Source organism: Paralichthys olivaceus, chromosome 22, assembly GCF_024713975.1.
Source record: "Paralichthys olivaceus isolate ysfri-2021 chromosome 22, ASM2471397v2, whole genome shotgun sequence".
NCBI lineage: Eukaryota > Metazoa > Chordata > Actinopteri > Pleuronectiformes > Paralichthyidae > Paralichthys > Paralichthys olivaceus.
This window is the reverse complement of record NC_091114.1, coordinates 8,209,018-8,232,942: the sequence shown is the minus strand read 5'-3', so window position 1 is coordinate 8,232,942 and position 23,925 is coordinate 8,209,018. Positions and strand designations below refer to the sequence as shown.

The window sequence follows — 23,925 nt, the reverse complement described above, 5'->3', positions numbered from 1 at the left end:
AGAAAGGCTCAGTGAAAATGGTACAATTTCATTTTATCATCCAGGCAAAAATATAAAAGTCGAACATCCAGATACTGTAAAAAAAAAAATGTTTTACTGTGTCTGAATTTCAAAGTGACATGATGAAATAGCAGAGCTGTAGCTTCTATGTAACCAGATGACATGCACATATGATAAAAGGCAAAATGGTATTGACCTTCTGTTGGACTACAGACTCCCACTCTGTTATCCAACAGATGGTCAATATCATTTTCCTCTCAACAACTGATTGATGCGTTAAAACAGTTTCTACATCTGGGTTAGCTTTAAAAATGCAATTTACAGTAACAATACCCGTGCCTGTGCATTGTAAAGATAAAATATTATCTTTTAAAGGAATGTAAATGTTAACCCTTCAAGTGCATCTGAGGTTTATTTGACCATTAACATCCTCATGCTAGGAATATTAGTCATCCATTTGTACATGTGGAGCATCAGAGTTTTAAGCATGAGTCTCTTGTTACAAATTCTCACTAATATTCCTTAACAGTTTATTAATATCCAGTCTTATGTCCCTGCAATATAAAGCGAGACGTCCACACTTATCAATTCAAGTCATGAAAAGAAGGTTGAGTCATGTTTTAAGGAACCTGACACTGTTTTATTCTATTCCTCTGTTATAAAGGAAAACAGTTCAACCAATAATAATAATTTCATTCTCTGCACTGGTGATAAATCTGCATAAATCCCATGGAAATATATTTTGTTTGTAGTAATTTGATGTAACAATCAGTTGAGTGTGATACAGAGGTCTCTGTACAGTTTGTCTGTATCGGCGTGTTGCAGAACTGGTCCCGCTGGTTTCGAGCGCAGGTGGTTTTACTCCTGTTGCATCCTGAGTCAGCAGTTACTCTACACACTGCAGGCGAAGGCATCGTACCTTGATCAAAACTGCAAATGTCAGAGGAAGTTTGGCTAAAGGCAGCTATAGCCTTTGAAGACGCATTCATACACACCCAGCATGTACAGGAAAAACAAATGCCACGGCCTCAAGGTTATCTGAGTACTTATATATATGCACATTTGTGAACGTGGTGTTGAAAGGTTAGCTTGTGTGTGTGAATGTGTGTGTGTGTGTGTGTGCATTACTCAGGGTGTTTTAATTAGTCAAATCGTGCCAGGGTTTCGCCTCCAGCAAAGAAAGAAGGGAGGGGTGGTAGTTTGTGCTGCGCTGTTCTCGTCTGTCACACAAGTTCACACTCCGTCTTCCTCAAAGGTGACCGTAGCTTTTAGTGAGGCCACTTATGAGTTTGAAATCAAATTGTCCTCTAACCTGATGCCTGACACACACAACACACACACAACACACACACACTCTTTTTTTTTCTACCTCTTCTGTCAGGTCACTGCCCATCACTCAGGCGATGTCTGGTGTCTAAAGCTCAAAAGGCAAAGGGACATATTAACACACACAGACACACACAGTTGCTGAGTTCATGATCCCTCTGTGGTTATAGGATCTTTTATCTGTCTGGTAATAGATTGTGGCAAAGTACTTACATGACAGAAATAACACCAGCACAAACTCAACAAAATTAGCACAATGAGCAATGGATATATGCAGACACACACACACACACACACACACACACACTGAAAGCTGAAAGCTGAAAGCTAAACACAATGACCTCCCCCCTTTCATTACTTCTCTCTCTTTTTCCCTTGCTCATCATCATCTATTTGTCCATATCTCATTGTGTCAGCATTCTTGCATCTCTCTCTCTCTCTCTCTCTCTCTTTTAGCAGCATTTTCAAATGCTGAAGAAAATCAAAAGCATGCAAGAGAAGATAGTCAGTGAAACAACAATGCAAGATTCAGGGAAGGAAAAATAAGTCTCTTTCTCTTCCCAGATGTTAGACATCATTTATCCACACCACTTTAGGTATTTAATCAAAGTACTCCATGCATTGTGAAAGGGTCACTGCTGTTCCTGATCCAACTGAGAAATAGCACTTGCTCTGCAGCTCTGTGCAGCATTTATCCCCTTTCAGTTTATTGTCTTGGTTTCTGCATTAAATTGAATTACTACAACTTTATTATGCTTACAGATAGATTCTGTGGCTGTGGAGGAGGTCCGTTAAATTTGTTTTGTGACATCAAGAAAATGGATTTGAATGAATTCCTGTTTGGTTTTGCCAATTCATATTTTTTCTAATTAGCTTCTTTGCTGCTTAATTAGTGTTAATCTGAACTGTAGCAGTGGAAGGGTCTCATAATGTTGTACATAGACTGTTTGAAACCAGTAGATATGGTTTATGATAACAAAACATCAGAATAGGATTTATTAGTCTGATGGCTTTTACTTGTTGTTGTTGTCACTCAAGCTTTCTTTCCTCTTCTGTGTGTAGAATCAGAGCTGTTCTTGGAAGCCTTTTGTGTTCTTGTATCTTCCATCGGTATGCCTCTCTTTTATTCACAGTTTTTCTCATTGCATCTTTTCTCCGTCTTTTTTTTTTAATTACCTCAAGAAGGTTTACTTACCTTTAATCAACTCCACTGACTGACAAGTAAACAACTCCTTTTTTGCTGTAGAGACTTAGATGCACTGAAATATCTTCAAATCACAGGTTTGCCTTGAAGCTCAGAACATTTCACCATCCTCACATTTCTCTGCAAGTTTAAACTAAACCAAAACACTGATTTATTTTTTAGTCAGGTTTTTTATATGAGAAACTAGAACTGATTTAAATTCCAATGAATCCTTTGAATCCAATGAAAGCTTTTTACCAATTTACAAATTAATTGAGAAATTAAGTACACTATCATTATGTGCTTTGTGCAAAATGCAGTTAAAGTACACCTGTACGGTTACATGCACACAAACACAACACACAACTTACTCCCATGTGTTAATGAGTCTGTCTGTTTCATACGTGTAATTTTTATTATTTTTATCAAGTCCAGAGAACAATATTGACTTTGGCAAAATTAAAGAAAAACAGAAAGGAAACAACAGTAATGGTAAAAGTCATTATTCTTAATGTAATTGGCTCTATTTTATAGGCTTCTGTGTGTGTGTGTGTGTGTGTGTGTGAGTGTGAGTGTGTTCAGTATCTGTTTTGATCTTTATTTTTATGCCTAGTAATAATCAACATTTTGTGTTCTAATCTTGAAGATTCTTTGATTGAAAACAAAAAATCACACATGTTTTGTATTTGATCCTAACATCATTCCCCAGAAAACAGAAACACATGGTGCGACAAGTAACATCATTTTATATATATATATATATATATGTATACTATATATATGTACTTTTCAAGTTTTCTCTTTTTTTTTCTTACCATTTATAGATGATTTTAAGAGTCTCTGTTATCTGTCCTTATGGATCATTCGTTCCAGTGTAGTTCTCCCAATGAAGAGTTTATATCGACAGTGGCTTCATGTTTTTTTAAACTGGTTCCTTTCTGAAAACATTCACTGTTTGGATTTACTGTGAACCCATGTGGCACAAAAAAACCTGAAGTCACAAAAAATCATTCTGAAATTTTACTTTCCCATTAACGGTTGCTGCTTTCTGACCACGCCCTTGTTGCTGTGAATAGTGATTTATTCTGGTGAAAATGTCGTGAACGTGTTGTTCACCTCAAATCTTAAATTTTCAGACTTATTCTTTTACAGCATGTCCAGAGAGCGTTAAACCTTTTTAAAGATGGATTGACTAGATTTCCCCTCACAAACATTCATAAACATGTGCGCACACAAATACACACAGGCAGTCATACACACATCCTGTCCCTAATCCATCAGTACATGCACACCTATGCATTCATTAGCATTATTCATTTGTTTGGTCCATAGTTATCCTAGATCCAATATGATCTTGCCTTTCAGGAATGCACATGCGTACATGTTCCATCATACACGCCTGCCTCTTCCATTTTGTAATCCATATCGACTCCATTGTAATCCCGATGACTTTCTTTTTAATAATGTCTTTGCTCCTCTTGCTCTCCCCAGCCCATATCGATTGATCATGTCCAATGCACCCGGCCCTGTATTTATGCTCACATAATCCACAGGCATGGTGAGCCAAAATCATTGTCCAGCCACAGAGGACACATAAAAGTCACATTCATTGTGTTTTGAAAAAGAGTTTGTAACTGACCATCATTGTTGGAGCCAAAAACCAAGCTAACTTAGTACGGCTATGGAATCAAATTTATTTTTTTTACTGCTGCATTTTTGTCAGAGGAAATTAATTTGCCAAAACCTCAGAGTGCGTAGAAGTTTCTGATCCAGCGTAAACCCTTGTGGTGTTGTGAGTGCTGGGTCCCAGGAGAACTGAAGTGTTAACTGGAGTCTGGTTCTGTTAGTTTAAAGAATTTACTGAGAAGCCACGCTGAGCTCACGCCATCTCTGTCTCTGCTATATAACCTTCATCTTGTTGCTCTATTGATGTTTTCCCTTTGATTACATCTCTCTCTCTCTCTCTTCTCACGTTGTCTTGTCTCACAACTGTCACTGTCTCTGCCTAGAGCTTTGTTTGGATGTTACTATGTTCATTTTCTACCTCGAATCAGTCATTTTCTACTGATACAGATTGAGCTCAGCCTTGCCATTTTTAAAAATGCCCCGTATTACACTTTCTGCCACAGGTTCTGTAAAGTACCTCTTAAAAATCTCAACCTCACTTCCTCTTCTCTATTCCTGACTTATCCCCTGTCAATCAACCTTCTCCTCCTCAACTACAATCATGTCCCCGCTGTCCCTCCTTACTCTGCTCAAACCATAATCCCATTCAAACTGTCCTCTCACAGAACCCTTTATCCCTCTTAACTTTTTTATTCTGCTCCACTTCCCACTACACAACACTTTCCTCCAGTTCTTCAGCATTCTTTCCGTCCTTTCCTCTCTCCTGCCCTCTGTCTTTTACGCTCACGGCCTTCCCAGTCGTGATCCCAGTGTTAGAGTTGGAGTTGGTGGTGTTGTACGCATGGATGTATCCTCGTTGGAACTGGCAGCGTGCTCCAAAGCCCCCGCCAGCTTCTCCCTCATCGCTGGTCGTTGAAGATGCTGTGCTCGTTGTTGATGCACACTGCACCAGCATTCCGTGAAGCGACTGGCTCCGCCTTGTCCAGATCACGCTCAGCCGCTTGGCGTAACTGACAGCACCATAGCGCTTGGCAACAGTGGCCGCCGCATCTGTCGCTAGGGCAACAGATGAACCCATGTCCAGTGAGTGTCGCCTTTTGCTAACAGTCCCGCATGCAGGACTTTGAGGGGATACAGGGCTCTGATAAGCCTGTGAGGAGTTCCACTGGTCCCTGCCCCGGGGCATTATTCTCCAGTCCAAAAGCTCTGAGTCTCTCAGGGGTGCAGCCAGAGAGAAACTGGCACGATTCGTCAGTTCTCGCTCCAGACGGGGTTTTGGGTGGTCCCTGGAGCGTGACTGTCGGGGAAGGGTGGATGGAGGGGAAGGGGAGTAGTAGAGGGGAGTTCTGTCACTTTCGGGTGTGTAGGGCGGTGCCTTCTCCAGCTTCCTCTGCCTCACCACCAATGCCATTTCCCCTCCTGCCCCTGCTGTTGTAGAAACTACACCCCCAGCTGAAAGAAACTGCTCCAGGGTGACTTTAGGCTTGGGCCTAGGCTTTGGGGGGAGTTTTGGAGGCATAGAGGAATCAGCTGTTTCCTTGTCCTTCTCCTTTTCCTTGTCCCTTTCCCCTCCTCTTTTGGAAGGTAGACCATTGGGTAGGACCACCATCATCACGTCCCCTGAACCATTTGATTGGTAGCAACCGCCACTGTTCCCCCCTTTGTCCCCACCCCCTATGCTTGCAACTTGACAGCAGGCCCCACCCCCTGCTTCCGTGTTTCCGTTGTGACATATCATGTGGTCACCATGATTGCAAACGCGATGGCGAACCATGAGCGCTACAGTGAACACCAGTAAGGTGACCACAACGACACCGCCAACCAAGATGGTAAGTGTTCCACCCAAAAAGTGGGCTTGGAGAGAGCGGCATGCTGGGTAAACATCCTTGGTGGAGAATGTGGTGCAGCCCAGTACTTTTGTTGCTGCTAATGACGTGATTGTGTCATCAAAAATGGCCAGCACGCACAGGTTATAGTCCACACCGGAGACCAAGTTCTTCAACAGGAACCGATCGCTAGTTGAAGGCAGAATTCTAGAGAGGGAGAAAAGAAATGAAAAGAGGTCAGTGAAATAAACAAGCCTGCTGTGCACCGGCTGTGTAGTGAAATGTAAATTATCTGCAATAACTTCAAGTCATAGCCTCGATATTTTGCCTATTGTGGAACTAAGAGGCTTGAATGCTGAAAATGAAGCGAAGGAAAGGGGGGGGTGAAAGGATGGCAAGAAACGGCGCAGGAGTGGATACTGCAGCAGGGGGAGAGAGGGAAAATGAGGCTATTGATGGAGAGGGCGCCCAGGGAACATGAAAAGAGAACTCTGTCTGCTCATTTGGAGTGCAAGGGTGTGTGTATGTGTGGTTGCTTTTACTCCATCCCTTCGAGAAGTCAAGCCATTTTGTGGGACCTTGCATTGAAAAAAGAGGCCATTTTAGGTTCGACGGTTACTGTTAAGACCAGGAAGGTTTCTGATTAGAGAAGCGAAATGAATGTCATCTCGAGTGAGGGCGAGTTTTGTCGTCCTTCAACTCCAAATGTGTTCCTGCGTGTGTCTAATGAGCTAGCGCTTGCGTGGGGGTAATAAATAGCAAAGTGATTTGAATGTGTCCTCATTTCGAGTGTTTGAGCAGCTGTTAGAAGTAACAAACAGAAGACAGGTGAACCATGGAGAGGTAGAGGGAGGTGAGGAAAAACAACAATGAAGAGAAGTGGTGATAAGAATGGAGGGGAACAGGTTCTACATGAGTTGCGTGTGCTTGTCAGTGTGTTCATGGTTGTCTGTTTGTATTTACCACACGCTAGAATACAAATCTGTGTATTTCACATTAGTGGGTTGGTGTATGTGACCTGCTAGGGTAAAGTGTGTGTGTGTGGGAGACTGCAGCGCAGCTCAAGTGTCTGTCGCTGATGGGAATGACTTTGCCCTCTTTTGTCCAACCCTCTTGTGTGGGCAATTGTGTGTTTGTGTACCTGTGTGTTGCAGCTATGAATATTTTGTCAGTGATTTTTTTTTTTTCTCCTCTCCTGTATTTTCTTGTTTTTTCTCTCTCCAATGCCTATTTTTCTCTCCTTTTTAACGCCACATCAAAGAGCTTATTTGCACTGTCTGTTGCTAACCATTGCAGCTCCTCTCAGACTTATATAAATGCCATCTAGTGTGACTCAGACACTAGCAGACCCACTGCAGAAGGTCCCTCACCTTGATCTGCTTATAATACATTCAAACTAAAGAGACAGTGGTGTATTGCGTTAAAGTAGCTGCTGTAACAGAAGCAAGTTTAACAAATGAAATCTGTCCAATTTTCCACTCTCACAAACATACCATTGTTAAAGAAATAAGAAGTTATCCGTGTTGAATAATGCGAGCAATAATAATAACGCAAACAAAACAACAGTTGAAGCAAGCCAAAGGGATGACCTATTGATTTGAGTTATAGCACTGCAAAGAAGGTATATTGATCAGTGAATTTCACTGATTTAACAAAAATTTCAATTTTGTGAAGAAATGTCCAGAAAACCAGTAATTGCGCAGGTATCATTTTTCAGATTAAAAGAAATGCAGTGAGTGGAAACACTGCCTTAGCAAATGACCTGGAGTGATTTAAATAGTAAGGATTGGCACAGAAATGCCTCCATACAATGTTCTCTCTGACACCCAAAGTCCCAGTACAATCCGAGCGGACACATGGGGCCGTCTCATTAAAATCAGCCTTATCCTGAGGTCATTAGGTCACCAAAGATTGCTTTCTAACATTGTCGCAAATTCGCCAATTAACTTATCTCTGTGCTGGTGCAACTGTGGGGGCCAGGTGTGTGTTACCATGGCAAAGGCTCATTATTTGGCTGGTGAAATATCCACACATCAGATACTCTGTGTTTTAATGTCGTCTTCCGTATTCATCCTCCCTGGGATCATTTCTCAGAATTATGGTCATCTCTCTCTCTTTCAAAAAGTAAACACTTACATGAAAATTGTCTTGTTGGATCAGAGTGAATTCCAAACAAGCATAAAAACATAATGATACAAAATATGAGCCAATTTAACAAGAAGAGCCTACCCGCTAAATCCCATTCGCCATAATGAGCCAGGAAATGCTGCTACCCATTACTCTCTTTGCACGCATTAATTACTTTAAGTGTCTCCTCCAACTGATGCCTTAACTTGAAGAACTTTGCAACTGTCAGTGTGAAATGATGGACTCTGACAACGCTGCTGAAAACTTCAGAGCAGTAACTAAAATTGGGAAAGAAAGTAGGAAAATGGATGTTTTTTAACCAAGTTCCTTTTTATATTCCTACAGCAAAGAGTGAGGCATCTTGAGAACCAGAATCAATTTAGCCAGATATCTCAGGATTGAAAACCTAAAATGAGAGCTTGTCAGGGGCAATCAGACACGCAGGAGGATCGGGAATTGTTCAGCAAGTCCAGCCGTAAAAGCATGGATGCTCAAATTAGATTGATTAAACGAAACATGCAAAAAGCTGCACTCGTAACTCTACTGCTGCCTGAATAAAAAGTGTTGGTCATATTATTGGCTTATAAAAGGACTAAAGAAATATTACAGTGGTGGTTCATTCGGAGCCTTTATGTGTCTGCATTTAATTAATAGATCTCGAAGAGCATTGAGCGTTGACCATCACCGTGGGGAGTTATGCTCATAGGTTATATTTAGCTGGGGTTTCTATTACTTTGATTCACTGTCATGTTAATGCATGTCCTGTCTTTTCCCATGTCACTCCGTGTCTCATCGTGATTAATATTGCAAATACACGCTTGATGGATTTGCGGCTTGAAAAGAAAATATTGCCTTTTTTTTTTTGCTGATTCCCTTTTTACTTTCTAATATGGTTGATTTATGAATTTGTATTGATTTGTGTGCATTGATATAAAGCAACTGAATCCTTCTTTCTTTGTTGCTGAGATAAACTAGGACGACACGGCATTAAACTGTCTACCACTGTGCAACCATGAATCTCACACACTTGTGTATATTCTAATCCTGCCCTGCATTCCACCTTTATTTACCCTGTCCTCCATTCTTTCCTCTGTCTTTCTTCCCTGCTCTTTTTCTATCCTTCCCCAAGTCTATCCTCCTTATTCTTTTTCCATCCATCTTTTTTGAACAGATTTCCATCTTTTTGCTGATGAGTCACTCCCACTTATCTCTGAATATCCTCTTGCCTTTGTCTTCATTTTGTAATCACGCATTCCTTTCTTCCTCCGTTGCCTAAATCTGCCGTCGTGCATCTTTTATGTTCCTCGTTCAACCTGTTTCTTGGCAGCTTGTATCATCTGATTTATTTTTCAGTTATGTTCATCTCCTCCTTTGTGTCCCTCTCCCTCTTTGTTTCTTTTACCTCCTCTGTTTCTGCAGCCAGTCTCCTCTGCTCATCGCTAATCCACAGTTGATTCTCACCGGGCTCCATATCTGACCTCCCAGCCTTTCTCCTTTTCCCAGTCATTGTACTATGTCTCTATTAGCCACAGCTATAACTGTGTACCACTGTTAAACATCCAAGGTCACTCCTCCTATTCTCTTCTCCATCTTATATTTCTCTCTGTCCCTTTCCCCCCCTCTCCCTATATCACCACCCGTCTCCGAAACCATTGCTCCATCCCATGTGAGATTGTGAATTACCTCTCTAGTTGTTTTTTTTAGCCGTGTTAGCAGCCACAGAAATAGGGAAGCATATCCACTGAAATATACATGGAAGACCCGGACACATTCACAAACACATGCATGTTTTATAGGCTGATTCCCTACTACTCACTGCATTATGCATTTTTAACAATATTTATATGCCTATTGTCACATGTACATGCAAATATGCAGCACTTTGCTTTGCGGACGCATCCTGGACACATGAAATGATATTCACCTAAACCCTGTGTTCTCGAGACGACACATGCTCATGAATATAAAGTGCCTGCCTTATAAGTTGAACAGCCGCTCTGAAATAAAATAAATTGATTGATTGGACTGGTTTGTTCCAAGAGGTACAGGGTTATTGTTTTGATCATTATTCCTGGATTCAAAGATCGCAGCGTTGTTCATACGAAGATTGTGTGTGTGTGTGTGTGTCTGTCTCCTTCTAATTATGGTTAAGCCCTGCAATAGCAAACACACACACACACACACATACAGATGCAGAGAGAGAGTGAAAGAGACAAGGAAGAGCTTTGTTCAAGCTGGTGACACAGAAACAAAGTAATTATTAGTACCCGGGAGAGAGTTGGAAAGAGCGGAAAAGAAAGAGTGATAGCAGAGGGGATAAAGGAGTGGTAGAATCATGTCCCCCTTTCCTCATCTTTCTTTCCCTCTCTTCCTCTCTTATTTTCTTGCTGCTATGTTTCTTCCTCTCTTTTTTTTACTCTCTGTCTATCCGTGCTACCAAGTCTGGTGGTCTGACACCAGACAAGATTGGGCACAGAGAGTGAGAGCAAGTGAGGAGAGACGGACGAGGAGGAACAACAACGCAATTAACTCTTCCTATGGCTGACATCTCTACTTCCCTTGTTTTCTTTTTCCCATGTCATGTCCTCTCTACGCTTACCCTTTCCTCCATTTTTGGATCCTGATTCGTCGGACTCCTTACTGTCTTGTTGGCTGTCGCCCTCGATTTGGCCCGATCTCGTCTTCTGTTTTCCTTGATCTGTCTTTCTGTCAGTCTCTTTATTTCCCTTCCTCCATTCTGGATTTCATTTCATCCCTCCTTCTATCTTTTTGCTTTTCTTAATCTATTCCTCTCATTCGGCTCTTTCTCTCTCATTTGGCCTGGTTTTCGTTCTCTGCTTGATTCAGTTGTTTTCTCTTTCATTTCCATTCCTTTTCATGGGCTCTTTCTCCTCCCCCAGTATTTGTCCTTCTCCAACATTTCTCCCCACTTTCTATTAATTATACTTTAAACACATTATGAAAGGTAGTGGGATTTGGTCCTTTCTACTTCCTGTAATCACTTCCTCATTTCCTTTAACTTTACAGCATAATGTAAGTTGACATATGTATTGAGTGCTGACCTCTCGTCTTTTCCTTCCTTCCCCTGCCTCTGATGTGGCTTGACACATGTATTGACACAGTAGTTGAACACTTAATTACCTCTTCCCCTGGGGCAAAACTCTACTTTTGTCCCTTCTCTTTTTCCCTCCTTACTTTCTTCCCTCTATCCCCACAGTCGTCTTTGCTCTTTTCATCCTTCCTCCCACTTTCCTCATCCTTGCCTCTGCATGCGTCCTCCCTGCCCTGCTGTTATATCTCTCCTTACATCCTTATCTATTCCTGCCTCAGCAGATGCACTTATCTTGTTTCTTGTATGATTTCTTGTATTAGTTACCAGGCTCATACCAGGCTAAAAGAAGCTTCTGGTATCATTTCCCCCCAGCTATATCATATTGTACAAAACATGACAGAAAATGAAAGGATGTTTCTCTGGATGTTTGATTTCTACAGTAAAAGAAAATCGTTCACACAGCGAACCACAGTGTTTTTAGATGTATTTATATATTGATTCAGTGCTCTGTCAAATATGCTATATAATTAGTGTCAGTAAATTAGTGGTTTTACCATACACCTAATTTTCAGGTTCTACATGTATCCTTTCATTTCTTTGACACACAACCCCTGCTCTCATCTGTCTATTTCTTAGCGAGCTGCTTTTGACTGTCAAACTCTCATTCCTTCCCTTTTTACTTTACTGTGACTCCGCTTTTATTATAATTCTCATTATTTTCTTAAACTCTGCATGATTCTCTTTCCAACGTCCTCCTCTCTTTGTCCCCATGCGATTGTTTCTGGTCCCATTAAATTCGGTGCCAAACTTGACTCTTTGAGTGCCCAGCAGGAAGGTTGGTCCTGTTGTGACTGCAGCAAAATTGTGAAATTTGTCAAAGCTCTTGCACTCCTGCCGCCTGCACACTTTAGAGGACATCTGAACCTAATACGAAACTTGGCCCTGTCGTGTACAAAATGCCCCCACTGGCGTACCTTGTGCAGCGGTGATTCATAAAGTAACTTCTACCCCAACAGATTGCCAGTGTTGCTCCTAAAACACCAGAAGCACAATAGAAAGCAACAAACTACAGCTTATATAACTTAAACTTACTCAATAATGTATTTCACTTTTTCTGTCCAAACAGGGTTGGGCTCAATAACACCGACGCTGCACAATGTAACACAATTCCATTAAAACACCCGAACAAATAATGCTGATTGCTTGTTGTGCACAATTGACTTCATGTTCGATGGTTTTTGAGGCCGCCAGAGAGTTGACAACTCAACTCCACAGATGAAATTTGTCTATTATCTATATGCACATAGATGATGGGCTTTGTTCCAGTACATGTCTGTTCTCTGGAGGCTCAGGCCTCTGTGCATGGTCCAGTGAAAGTGAAATTGCAGCACAAAATTGGAATATTGCTGAAAAGGCGGGGTGATTTTTCTAACAGATGGTACCGCAGAGGTCGCTGTACAAATACTGCCTCATTAATATGGAGGGGCATTCTTTCTCCTTTTCTTTGTCCTTCAGGTACCCACATGTGGGCGTGGACAAACATGCCAGTTTGGTCAGTTCCCACATTCACCCAGCAAACTCAGGAAATCCTTGGTTATTTGAGAATTTGCAGAATGCCTGAACGCCATTTAACAAGTCTATTCCCTACGATTATAAAGAATTGTGGCATTGTAACATTCAGCCAACGCTCTAGGAAGGAAGTGAAGTTGGCGAGAGAGAGCCTGAAGGTCAGTGGATGTCACATGGATGACATCCCACCTGGCATTGTCACAGACGCCATCCGATTTAGATGAGCCTCGTTAAAATGAAAGCTGGTGTTGTCTCACATGTGACTGACATTTTAACATGATTGAATTCAGCAGCCACACAATATGCTGCTGTTCTTAAATCAGTATAAATGCTATACACCAGTGTCTAACTATGTAGCTCACTTTTAGTCAGTTGGAGGCTTTGTGCTCCTCTGTTCTTTCCTTGCTTTCCATTCTGTTGAACCCTCCCTCCCTCCTCAGCTCTGTTCATTGGGGCGATATCTTTTCTCCAACTCCTAAATACACGTACAGCAGCTGCAACAAGCCCAAAAATATGAACACAAATTCCTGATAGAGAGAATAAAACCTGCTTCTCCATTCTCTCCTTTCAAATTCATAAGCAAGACTCCCTTTGGCCGAGTCTCTCCTCTTTCTGACTGGTGTGGTTGGCAAAACGATAGAAATCTATACTGGAAAATCCCTGACTGCATTGTGGCTATGCCTCCTTTTCAAATGCTGCCCCCTTCCATTTCCCCTTTATCTGTCCTCTGGGAATGATTTCCCTGCTTCCTTCCTCAGATCACTCACACTTCTCGTCTCCTCTTTGAACCTCTTTCTTTTTTTGTATTTCGGTTTCCAGAATAACCACAACATCTCTATCTCTCCTTTGAGACAGCTATCCCCACCCTTCTTTTTGGACGGCTGTGAGATTTGTTTAGTTAAGTCAAACTTCAGATCACTTACCCCCCTCCTGTGGCACTGGTTGCTTTGGCTCTGTCTATTTTTTTCCTTCTCTTTGTGTCTGGCAGCATTTTCTTGTCTGGAGCTGCAAAGCTGAGCCTCCACCTCTGCTGATGCTGCCGTTTCTTTATCTCAAAGTTTGTTCCCCCAGAGAAGGGCATTTTGACAGTGTGTCCTTTTGTTTTTGAGCGCAAGATTTAGCCATGTGGGCAACTGGGATTTCAAGTTACACGAGAAACAGCTGTACAGTTTTAATGCATAACCCTGCAACAAATACTGTCTGCATCAATTTCTGGTTGTCAGGTTTTGTTGCTACTTTAAATGATTAGTTCAAGCATCCTTATTATTTTGCATCTCTGAACTTATAGATGCATCATATGCTATAAGCCAAACAAGTAGCCAGTCTGTTCCCCTATCAGAATATTTTTCATAGAGGAAGCCATGCAACAGCGAGGGAGCTTAGATCTAACTCACTCCATTCAATCCAATCATTTAATTAGTTCTCCATGTGTAATTGCCACAAATATGTCAAGGGACTGTACCGAATCTGCACTCATCAGGTTTGATGTGGCATTTTAAATGGGACACCTCCTCACCTCCATCCTTTCATCCACCCTCTCCAGGGGTGGGCTGCGTGCACTTGTTGTATTCACTGTGCGTCCTCGTGTCCGTTTCCTCATCCTCCCCCTCCCTTGTGTCTTCCTTTTTGTACATTGTTTCAAAGGACTTCTATTTATTTGTTTTCCCAAAATGTTTAGGCCTCATCCTCTCTCACCTTTTTCTCTTTCATCACATTAGTCCTCGCAGCTACCACTCTCTCCCTTTTTCTTTCATACCCAGGTGTATTTCTGTTGTGTACACAAATATTTTCACCCTCAATATTGCAGTGATGCATTTAAATACCACCCCCCTCTCTCTCTCTGCACCCCTTATTTCCTTGTTTTTCCCTTAAAAACTATTTTGGCCCAACCTCCTTGTCCTCCATACTGTCGTCTGTCTCTCTCCTTTCATCCATCCTTCTTTAATCTCAATCTCTCTCATGGTGATTTGGGTAGAAGAACCCATTTCCTATCTTTCCCCTTCCTCCTCCACCTCCTGAAAATCTCTGAGGCCCTCGTTCCCATCGTAAAATTCACCCGCTCTTCATCTCTGGCTCCATCCATCACTCAAACTATTAGTTTCTCCTCCCAATCCATCATTTTTTCTTTTCACCCTTGGCTGCCATTTTCTGTACTTTCCTTGAATCCTTCTGATTATAGGCAGAAGTTTTTCATGTTTTCAATCATCTCTCCATCTGTCTATCTTCACTGTTCTCTTCCTTTCATATAGTTAGCTCCCTTTCCCAATACCACTTGCACCTTTCCACCATCTTAATAATACCTTAACCAAACCACATTCAAGCTCAGTGCAGAATGAAATCGAAAACAGACCGGCAGATAATGCAGACCTCTCCTCGTCTTTTCTCATCTCACTGTCACTGTTTCACCCACTGTTTTGCAACAACCACACACACGTTTCATCAGACTCTGGTTGTGAATACAGAGGCAGTAAATTCTGAATGCATGCAGGCATAATTTATGTGAGGTGCAGTGATATTGTTAGAACGTTAGCATTAGGAAGCTGACATTTCTGAGACACTCTCTCATATTGTACAAGAGAAGACTCCTGTCTATTCATCTTATTTCTTCATGTTTGCCTCATTCCCTCCATTTTCATTCTCTTCAGTCAGACTTTACATGCCAGCCAATGTTTCTGTTGATATTTCAATTGTTAGTTTATGGGTATCAGAGATTCACAATGTGAGCACAAAAAAAGAACATGTGATCTGTCACTTGTCATGTAAAAAAGAGGGGGTTCTCCTGTAAACTTTTAGTTTTTATTTCTTCTTATCTTTTTGGCTCTGCACTACTTCTCTTCTTTTACTATTACAGCATTGTCTCACAGTAAGGCGAAGAAACATTTGATTGGCAGCTTTTACAAAGACTTTCTCAGGAACGCAGGTTAGTTTCTCACCTCATGTTCTTCCAAAGATATAGCGTAAACGTACGAGGCAGGGTGTGGCAGGGGTCTCCTTAAATAATTTGTAGGAACAAGACAAATGTTGCAGCCCTCACCCTCAAATCTGCTCTTTATAAATGTTTGATTATTTTCACTGGCTCTGAGAGCATGGTGGGTAAACACGGACGCCCAGGAGATCTCACTTTAAATAGGAAATGACATGGCTCACTGAAGATTTAAATGTTACTCCAAATTAAAAATGACACATCCTATCAAGTTCCTGTGTTGCTTCAGCAAACCGCCCATTAATAGTGGCACATATGAGTCACTAAATGTAGCTGCAGATATATTTATACACTTAGAGTCAGACACTATATACTTGCCTCTGGATGTTATATGTAGCAAATCTGAAATCTCTCCTCAGTCAAATCCCCTTTATTCCCTCAGTGTTTATCCACTTGTCCTCCCATTCTACTCTCCTTGATATGCACCTATTCATCTGTTGGGTTTTTGTGTCATACAGTGATGGAGATAAATTATTGACTCCCTTCCCCCCTCTACCCCTTCATCTATCTCCCCATTCATCCATCCCTTGAGCAATCCAAAGGATGAGCATTTGCACGACTGAAGTGTCATTCTCTCTCTGCATTAAAACAGGGCAGAAGAACCTGACTGATACAGGAGAAGCTATTAATATGAGATAATAACCAGTAGGCCTATCTGTTGGCAATCTAAGCGAGTGTATAAGTAATATTTCCGATGTGGAATGGCAACCATTATTCACAGTGAGTGTTTTAGAGAGAAAGTTGCACTGACCTGTAGACGAGGGTCTCGTCTGCAGTGCAGTTGTACTGTATCTGATACATCCAGACAACGTAAGCTGCAGACAAACTCCCCAAATCCCATCGAACCTGAGCCGAGGTTGACGTAACCCCTTGTACTCCAACCATCCTTAGTTCCTCCTCTTCGCTGTCATCCTCCTCCATGCTCCCTCCATCAACTCTTTCTCCTTCAACGGCCCTGCCGCTGTCACCGTCTTCATCCTCCCCTCCACCTCTTCTTCCTTGTTCCACCTCTCCTCCACGTCCCACGCCATTGTTAATCCCTCCATTTTTCCCTGTGCTGATATCCGAGGATCCTGGATCAGTACGTAAAATCCCATTGGTCACGTTCCTGTTGGTCTTGTTGTTCACGTTGTTATTCCCTGTGCTTCCACCTGCTCCTCCCCGGTGAGGCAGGGGGATTATTTTCAGGTCCACAGTAGCAGTCGCTTCGCCTGCTGCATTTATTGCGATACATGTGTACGCTCCGTCATCCCGGGCAACAGTTACTAACATATCCAAGGTCCCATTACTGAAGGAGCTGGTCCGGGATGAGTTGGCAATGATGCGGTCATCTGGGGAAACCCAGTGGACTACTGGCTCAGGGTCGCCAATGGCACGGCACTTTAGTGTGGCTCGCTGGCCCTCCAAGACCCAAAGCTTGTGGGTGTGACGGGTGATGAGAGGCGGTTCACAAGTGAACTCCTCCTCAGGAATTGACCAGAAATACCTGAGGGATGAAGGGAGGAAGAGGGATGAAGGCATGAGAAAGAAAGGGAGAGTAGAATCACCCTTTTCTTTTTTTCTATCTCTGATCTGGCTTTGTCAGATAAATGTGGTAGATAAAATGTATTTATGTGCAATTGCCCATCATTCTTTCAATTTAAGATTTAAGTTCAGTGACGCACCACAGTCTGAACAATTTCCCCATGCTACTCTGCAGAAAAACAACACAGAGCAAAAGGTATTTAATGGTGACAGAGATGACAGATGAGCGTAACAGAAGCTCATTTTCCTTTTGTTCCCACTGCATACTTTTTACTAGAGGGTTAGACCAGACAAATTCTAGGAGAGAGAAACTGATAGTCTGAAGTGTCAGAATAATTGCTTCAGATACTGTATATCACTGCACGGTTTCAAACTTCAGTCCTTACAGCCTATCTGTCTGTAGTTCAACCTCCAGTTTTATTCTTACAAATGTCATGATCCAAGTAAGGTGACATAAAATGTAAGGGCCTTAATTGGATATGTGCTGAAACCGAGCTTGAGGAAAATGTTTGACAGGTATAAGGTGACGAAACATTGATGGATTATTTTCATTTTGACTCAACACATCATTTAAGCTTTCAAATGATTCCTTTGCTCCTTCTCACATTGAGGAAGGCTTCCCTTATTAAACGGATTAAGATAAACAGTTGATTCTAAGACTTAGTGGATTAGACAGCGATAATCCATTGATAGATTGATAACCTTTACCTTCCAGCCAAGTGAGGAGGTGTGGCACACGTCTCCATGTCGTCTCCACGGATCAGCCGCCGTAACCACAGCAGCTCGCAGTTGCAGTGCAGCGGGTTGCCCCCAAAGTTTAGACTAATGACAGCATTGTAGGGGGTGGGACTTATTGCACCGGTCTGAGACCTGAAGATGACAAGTGATAAGGAATCAGTTCACTCGCACAATCTTGTAGATCTGATTAGTTTTCAACTTCCTCTCTTTTTCAACATTTGTCCACGTCAGGATTCGGCTTCTTGGTCACATTTTCAACTTTTTGGTAAAGTTTGGCTCAATTTCCTCCCTTTTTTGGTAAATTTGTTTATTCATATGTAATTTAAGATTCAATTGGGTCTGAATCCAAATGGGAGGTCTCTGCATCAACCAGTTAACAAAGAGCTTGCTGCTTAAAATGAGAGATTGATCCACGACAGTTACTAACCGACCCAGGAGCAACACTTAGAGCATTGATCTTACAGTCATCTTGATGCTCGCCTGTGACTCTGCAAAAGATACTACATATATATAATGGATGAGCTATCATGTGACGTAACGACTCAAACACCTGCAGTTTTCTGAGCTCAGGCACATTGTAGAAAAATAGGTTGGAAACTATAGCATAACACCATATAGATGTGTGTCTATACAGTATATATGGGATATATTATTTGACATATTGCCTGCAGTGAATTCAGCTACATTCTTGGAGAGCATCAAATTAAAGGGAGATGGTGAGAAAAGCACAGGTGGGTAAATTTAAATGGAAGTATTTTCATAAAGCTCTCTGCAGCGACGAATAAAAAAAAAACAAGACTGAGAGCAAAAGTAATCTGAAGTAAAGAGCAGCATACTTAAGAAGCTACTCATGGAAGCTATCTGTTTTTTTGTGGCGTGTGCAAAACTAAGAAAGTATTTATGAAAGTAGTTTTCTGATAATTTGACCTTAAATTTCAACCTGTTCCTGACAGCAGGCCGACAGAAAAACACATCTCTCTTATTCCAGCTGTTCCCAGTTTGTCATATAGTGCCACTATAAGCTTTTAACTTGAAATATATTCACTAGACAAGTCAGAAACCATGCAACACATCAGCTTAGTGGAAAGCAGTACTATTTCACCTTTTACTGAGCAACAGAAGCCTCTGCGGCTACAAGTGCTCATTAATTCTGGTGGGCTTAGAGTCTGAGTGGTTAAGCGGTTTTCATGTACATAAAACAAAGCCTATCAATAGCTTGACTGGAGCTCTGACTGTGAATTGTCCTACTCACTGAACTAATACACAGCAGAACTGTGGATATCCTTCATGATCACCAGTTTGATGAACTGGAAGTGTTGTTGCCGTAACAACGACAGCAAATTTAGGTTGTATTTCTAGATGAACGCTGTTTTTTCTAAACTTCAAAGTCTATGTAACTGATTTACATTTGGCATTACTCTCGGACTTGCTGAGTCAGATTCCAGCTGTAAATTTAAGTCGCTGTCAAAAAGATTTAAAAGTCATCTTAAGATAAAATAATTGCATAATGTAGTATGTATAGTGTAGTAACCATGTAGTTTTTGCGCCTAAAATGAACCTTGGGATTAACTGCTTGTTTTGTATTATAGTATGACACTGTAGGTACACCATGCTACTGCTGGTAGACCCCTCATGTCTGCTGGTATAACATGATGACAACTGGAGAGGCACTATGTCAGGAGATGTTCCCATCGGTTATATCAGGAGGTAGGGACAGGACCTATATGGTCGCCCAGCTTGAGGGATTTGTTGGAATTAAAATGAGAATCTGGAACTTGATATCTACCTCCATACCCTGCCGTCTTTTATGCTCCCCAGGGTTCATGAATACTGTACACAGGGATAATGAAATGCTAAATAAATATTCAAAAGACTGAGTAAAAATGGAGCAGTTAGTCTGTGCACCAGTGCTGTCGACCCGTGTTTCAGTGCCAGAGCACCCCTGTTAAATTCCACTTTGGTGGCTCTGTGGCGATGTCATCTGCCAAATAACATTTCCACTCAGCCACTTCTTAGGGAAGCATAAAAGCTGAAGAGCTACCTTGCAAAGAATGGATCAGGGGGCAGGGTGCGGAGCCTGTTGGAGGTCATATCCAGTCTTGCAAGCTTGTACAGCTCTCCAAAGACTCCTTCCGCTATGTGGTCTATCAGGTTGTGATCCAAGTTCAAAGTGTGCAGACTGGCCATGTTCTGAATGGACTCCCATGGTACCCTAATAGCAATAAAACGTAGGAACATTAACGTTAGTGACAGACTCAAGGAATTAATACATTTGTGCATAGATTACACCTCTGTTCTTGTTTAGGAGAAGAGAAATCAGGTATTAGCAGCTTGGAAGACAGTTAGCAACTGTTAGTGTCCTTTGTGTATCTGTCCAATGTATAAGAAATGGACCTACTACAAGTTTACCACAATGAGATCAAAGTTGACTCTATTTCCTGAGCATGTAATATTGTATATTCTTAATTTGGGGAGGTATTCACTTATTTAAAACAAATTAATGTTTAGTGTGAACAGGATTAAAGGATGGTTGATCACATTTGTTTGGGTCATAGTTAAATGTACATTATTAATTTACATTATTAGTTTCATCAGTGTATGTTTGGCAGAGTACACATTTACTTCACTCCATCTAAATGACACTGTAGTTATTTGTACTGAGCACAGAGAAATCACTACTTCACACGATCACACATTATTCATTGATTTTAGAGTTCATTTGGAGTTATGACATTCCTTTAAATTAACCAAGAGCAGATGGTGTGTATCTTTTTATATACAGTAGAGATGTCTGTTGAATTAAGTGTGTTAGGAGAGATGAGTCAAGTGTAATATTGCAGCACAGCTTCTTTGAGGAAAATAATTTTCATTACATTATTAAATTCATCTTAAAATAAGGCCTGGATACACAAGTCTGATTTATGCAGAGCAGAGGAGGAAAGTTTGCTTAAATCAGGTCAAAAAACCTTTTTGATTTAAAATACGTCTGCATTCCCCATTGCTCAACACTAGTGTCCCAGAAAGTTAACCACATGTTACTAGGTTCAAAAGTAGCCGTGTAAAACTTTGCTAAATCTCTGTTAACAAATTTAAGCTGCAGGAAATGCCAGGCACACCTCAGTTTTCCGAACAATTAAATCACACAAGCCGGGCCTCCCCATCTGGATAAGCTCTGACCGAGCTTCAGAGGAGTTCTCATACTACACAATCTGTTTCTAACTTTCAGCCTTTTTAACAATGATAAGAAATAATCCATCATACAGGCTTGCTTTTGTCAAATCTACTGAGTAATGCATAACAGAGGGCAAACAGGAGTTTTTAATGTATGTATCATTAAACTCCTTTTCTTATGGTGGAGTGGAGGTTGGAGAGAGGCCAGAGAGCTCCTGTAGAGGAGACAAATGAAACATTTTAATGAGAGCTGACAGCCAAAAGCTGCTGAATTTATCAACGCAATGGGACTCTATGCAGGGGAGAATTGGACATTGATGGAGAATATACTCATTGTTCTGAGTTATTAAGTGTCTTCATTGTCATAGATTGAGACGAGAGGAATTTTACACAGTGAGAGTATGAGCGAAATAGAAGAGCTATGGTGATACACTCCAGTGTGTCAGTGGAGTGAGCTTAGGTGAGCCCTCATCAAATCTCAACACAAACTAAGTCAAAGAAAATTAGGGCCTCATCCAAACTGAGTCACTCTCAGTTTCTTGAACTCTAAGTCGTCTTCTCACAGCCTCAGCAGTTTGAGCAAGTTTCTCTTTATTGTGTTTGCTGACTCTTGCAAGACATTTCCACTGTGCCTTGAAATTTTGGGAGCTGAGCTGTGCTCCCGCCGCATACCCTAGAGATTCAGACCTAAGCACAGGAAACTCAGGAGTATTAAAATTAGTTTCCATTTCACAAAGCAGAACAGATTAGGATGAGTGAACGGTCGATGCAAAAGTATGTTGCTGATCACGACACAGGCGCAGGGCTTACCTCCGGAGGTTATTGTAGGACATGTCGAGGTCCTCCAGTGTGAGCAAGAAGTCATCAAAAGCCTGGACAGAGACTTTAATCAGCTGGTTGTTGTTGATGATTAAATGTTGCAGGTTACCCAAACCTGAGAGGTCCCTGGGTCCCAGTATGGTCAAGCGATTACCTAGATGCACAAATACAAATAAAATGATTCAGTATTTTATTTCTGTTGCAATTTTTGCCAGTTGAATTCATTCACGTAGTTAAGTTCAGGAGTCCAATGATCCTAGAACGCAATTACTTCTCCAGCTTACCATCGAGGTGCAGGGAACGCAAACTCTCCAGGTCCGCAAAGGCCATCGGTCGAATCAGGTGGATGGTGTTCCTCGACAGTGTCAAATCAACCAAGCCGCTCATGTTGACAAAGTCGTTCCCGCCCACCTCCGTGATGAAGTTGTCAGCCAGTCGCAGCTCGACGGTGCGCCGGTCAACGTGCGGCGGGACAAACAGGAGGCCCTTGTCGGCACAGAGCGTGCTGAGCGACTCCGAGAGGTTTCGACACACGCAGTGGAAGGGACAGGCCGAGACCACGCCCCACGTCTCCCCTGCTCCAATCAAAGACGGCAACAGGCAGCATGTGACTAGAGTCAGCCAGTGAAACGCCGGGAAAGGGACCGAGCTGAGAAGGGTTCTTTTCGTCGTCCTGGGGCAAGCGCAGTGGAGGAGGCGGGATGAGTAGGGCAAAGATGAGATGAGTAGAGGGAGGAGAAGAGAGAAAGAGAGGTTGAATGGAGGAAGGAGAGAAGGAAAGGTGGAACGCTCTGCCCTTTGTTCAGCGTGGGTGTGTGAGTGGGGCAGGTGTGTTTGTCTGCAGGGATTGAGGGGTGGGGGGACAGGCATGGTAGAACGCCTGGCTATCCACAGACCTGGAGATGAGAACGAGAGAAAAAGAGAAAAATCAGTCAGACATTGTTCTCTAAGAGATGTCTGTGTTTTTGTGTCTGGTTTCCTGCCTTCCACCTACTCTGGCTAGTCAGAGCTGAAACCAGAGCCTGCTCCGCACACATGCAAACTCGTGCACCAAGGCCTTCTCTTAAATGAGCACCACTCTGCACTAATGCCCATTTGGTGCTTCATAGCATGAAAAATCCATATTGAAAAATTGTCCATGTCCCTGCAGCACAGGCTCTCATGCTGTAAGTCTTACATACTCTTATCACACTTTAAGCACAAGTGGCCTCTTCACCATCACATCCCATTGCCTAGCAACAACATCCCAAAAGACTGAAAACAGCCAGTCCCCATAGTAACTGTTACCTAGAAACCTGTAAGAGCGGATTTGTGTTATATCATAGGACCCTTCCTTAAGACTGTGTGTGTCAGGGTTTCAAATTGGGTCACCAGCTTGTCAGCCATGATTCCACAGCAAGACTCAAGTCAGGCAATGTAGGTCTCGGTAGGCTTAGCGGAGCACAACATGTAGAAGGGTCCCATTGTAATCTCAGACATGCCCGAAATCTCCCAGTAAACAGAGGCTTTGTGACACGTACATCCCTAAATACAGCCACAGCTGCAACCAGGTATAGAGATGAGTCACTGCCACTGATTGGCATTCATAATAGTTGTCATAGCAACTGTAACCCAGATACAGAGAGTGACGGGGGTGTTGATAACAGTCAGAGCTGCGGTGACAAGAGTGAGGAGACGAGATGCAGAGAAACGACGTCGTCAGAGAAAGACAGGTGTTTTTTTATGTGGAGCAGTCTGGAGACTTGTGATAGTGAAGTTGTGGCATGAGCCCTGGTGATAATAAAATGATATGTGATGTGTGCAGCCTCATACTCTGAGTAACAACTATACCTAAACTTATATCATGCTGACTTTTCAGGTTGAAGCTAACTGATCTCTCAATTTTGTCCATAGTAAACTCGGGATTTCCTCTGTCTGTGTGAAACCGGAAGCGGCTTCAGCTTCTGATTCAGACATTGAAGAAGTGTCTATTTTAAAGCAC

At 42.1% G+C, this 23,925-nt stretch overlaps 2 protein-coding genes across 5 annotated transcripts in view; one reads left to right on the top strand and one right to left on the bottom strand.

Annotated features, from left to right (window-relative positions):
* LOC109634836 (pyruvate carboxylase, mitochondrial) overlaps window positions 1–23,925 on the top strand; it is a 259,041-nt gene that overhangs the window by 143,628 nt on the left and 91,488 nt on the right. The gene's annotated exons all lie outside the window — the stretch shown is intronic.
* LOC109634837 (leucine-rich repeat and fibronectin type-III domain-containing protein 4-like) overlaps window positions 2,457–23,925 on the bottom strand; it is a 38,029-nt gene continuing 16,560 nt past the window's right edge. For both annotated transcript variants that reach the window (XM_020095555.2, XM_069518210.1), the window contains 6 exons: window positions 22,229–22,840; window positions 21,936–22,098; window positions 19,996–20,166; window positions 17,925–18,086; window positions 16,444–17,178; window positions 2,457–6,168 (listed from right to left, as the gene is read on the bottom strand). In XM_020095555.2, coding sequence (XP_019951114.2) covers window positions 4,845–6,168; window positions 16,444–17,178; window positions 17,925–18,086; window positions 19,996–20,166; window positions 21,936–22,098; window positions 22,229–22,814 — 3,141 coding nt within the window. In that variant the 5' untranslated portion in view covers window positions 22,815–22,840 and the 3' untranslated portion in view covers window positions 2,457–4,844. The remainder of the gene's footprint in view (window positions 6,169–16,443; window positions 17,179–17,924; window positions 18,087–19,995; window positions 20,167–21,935; window positions 22,099–22,228; window positions 22,841–23,925) is intronic.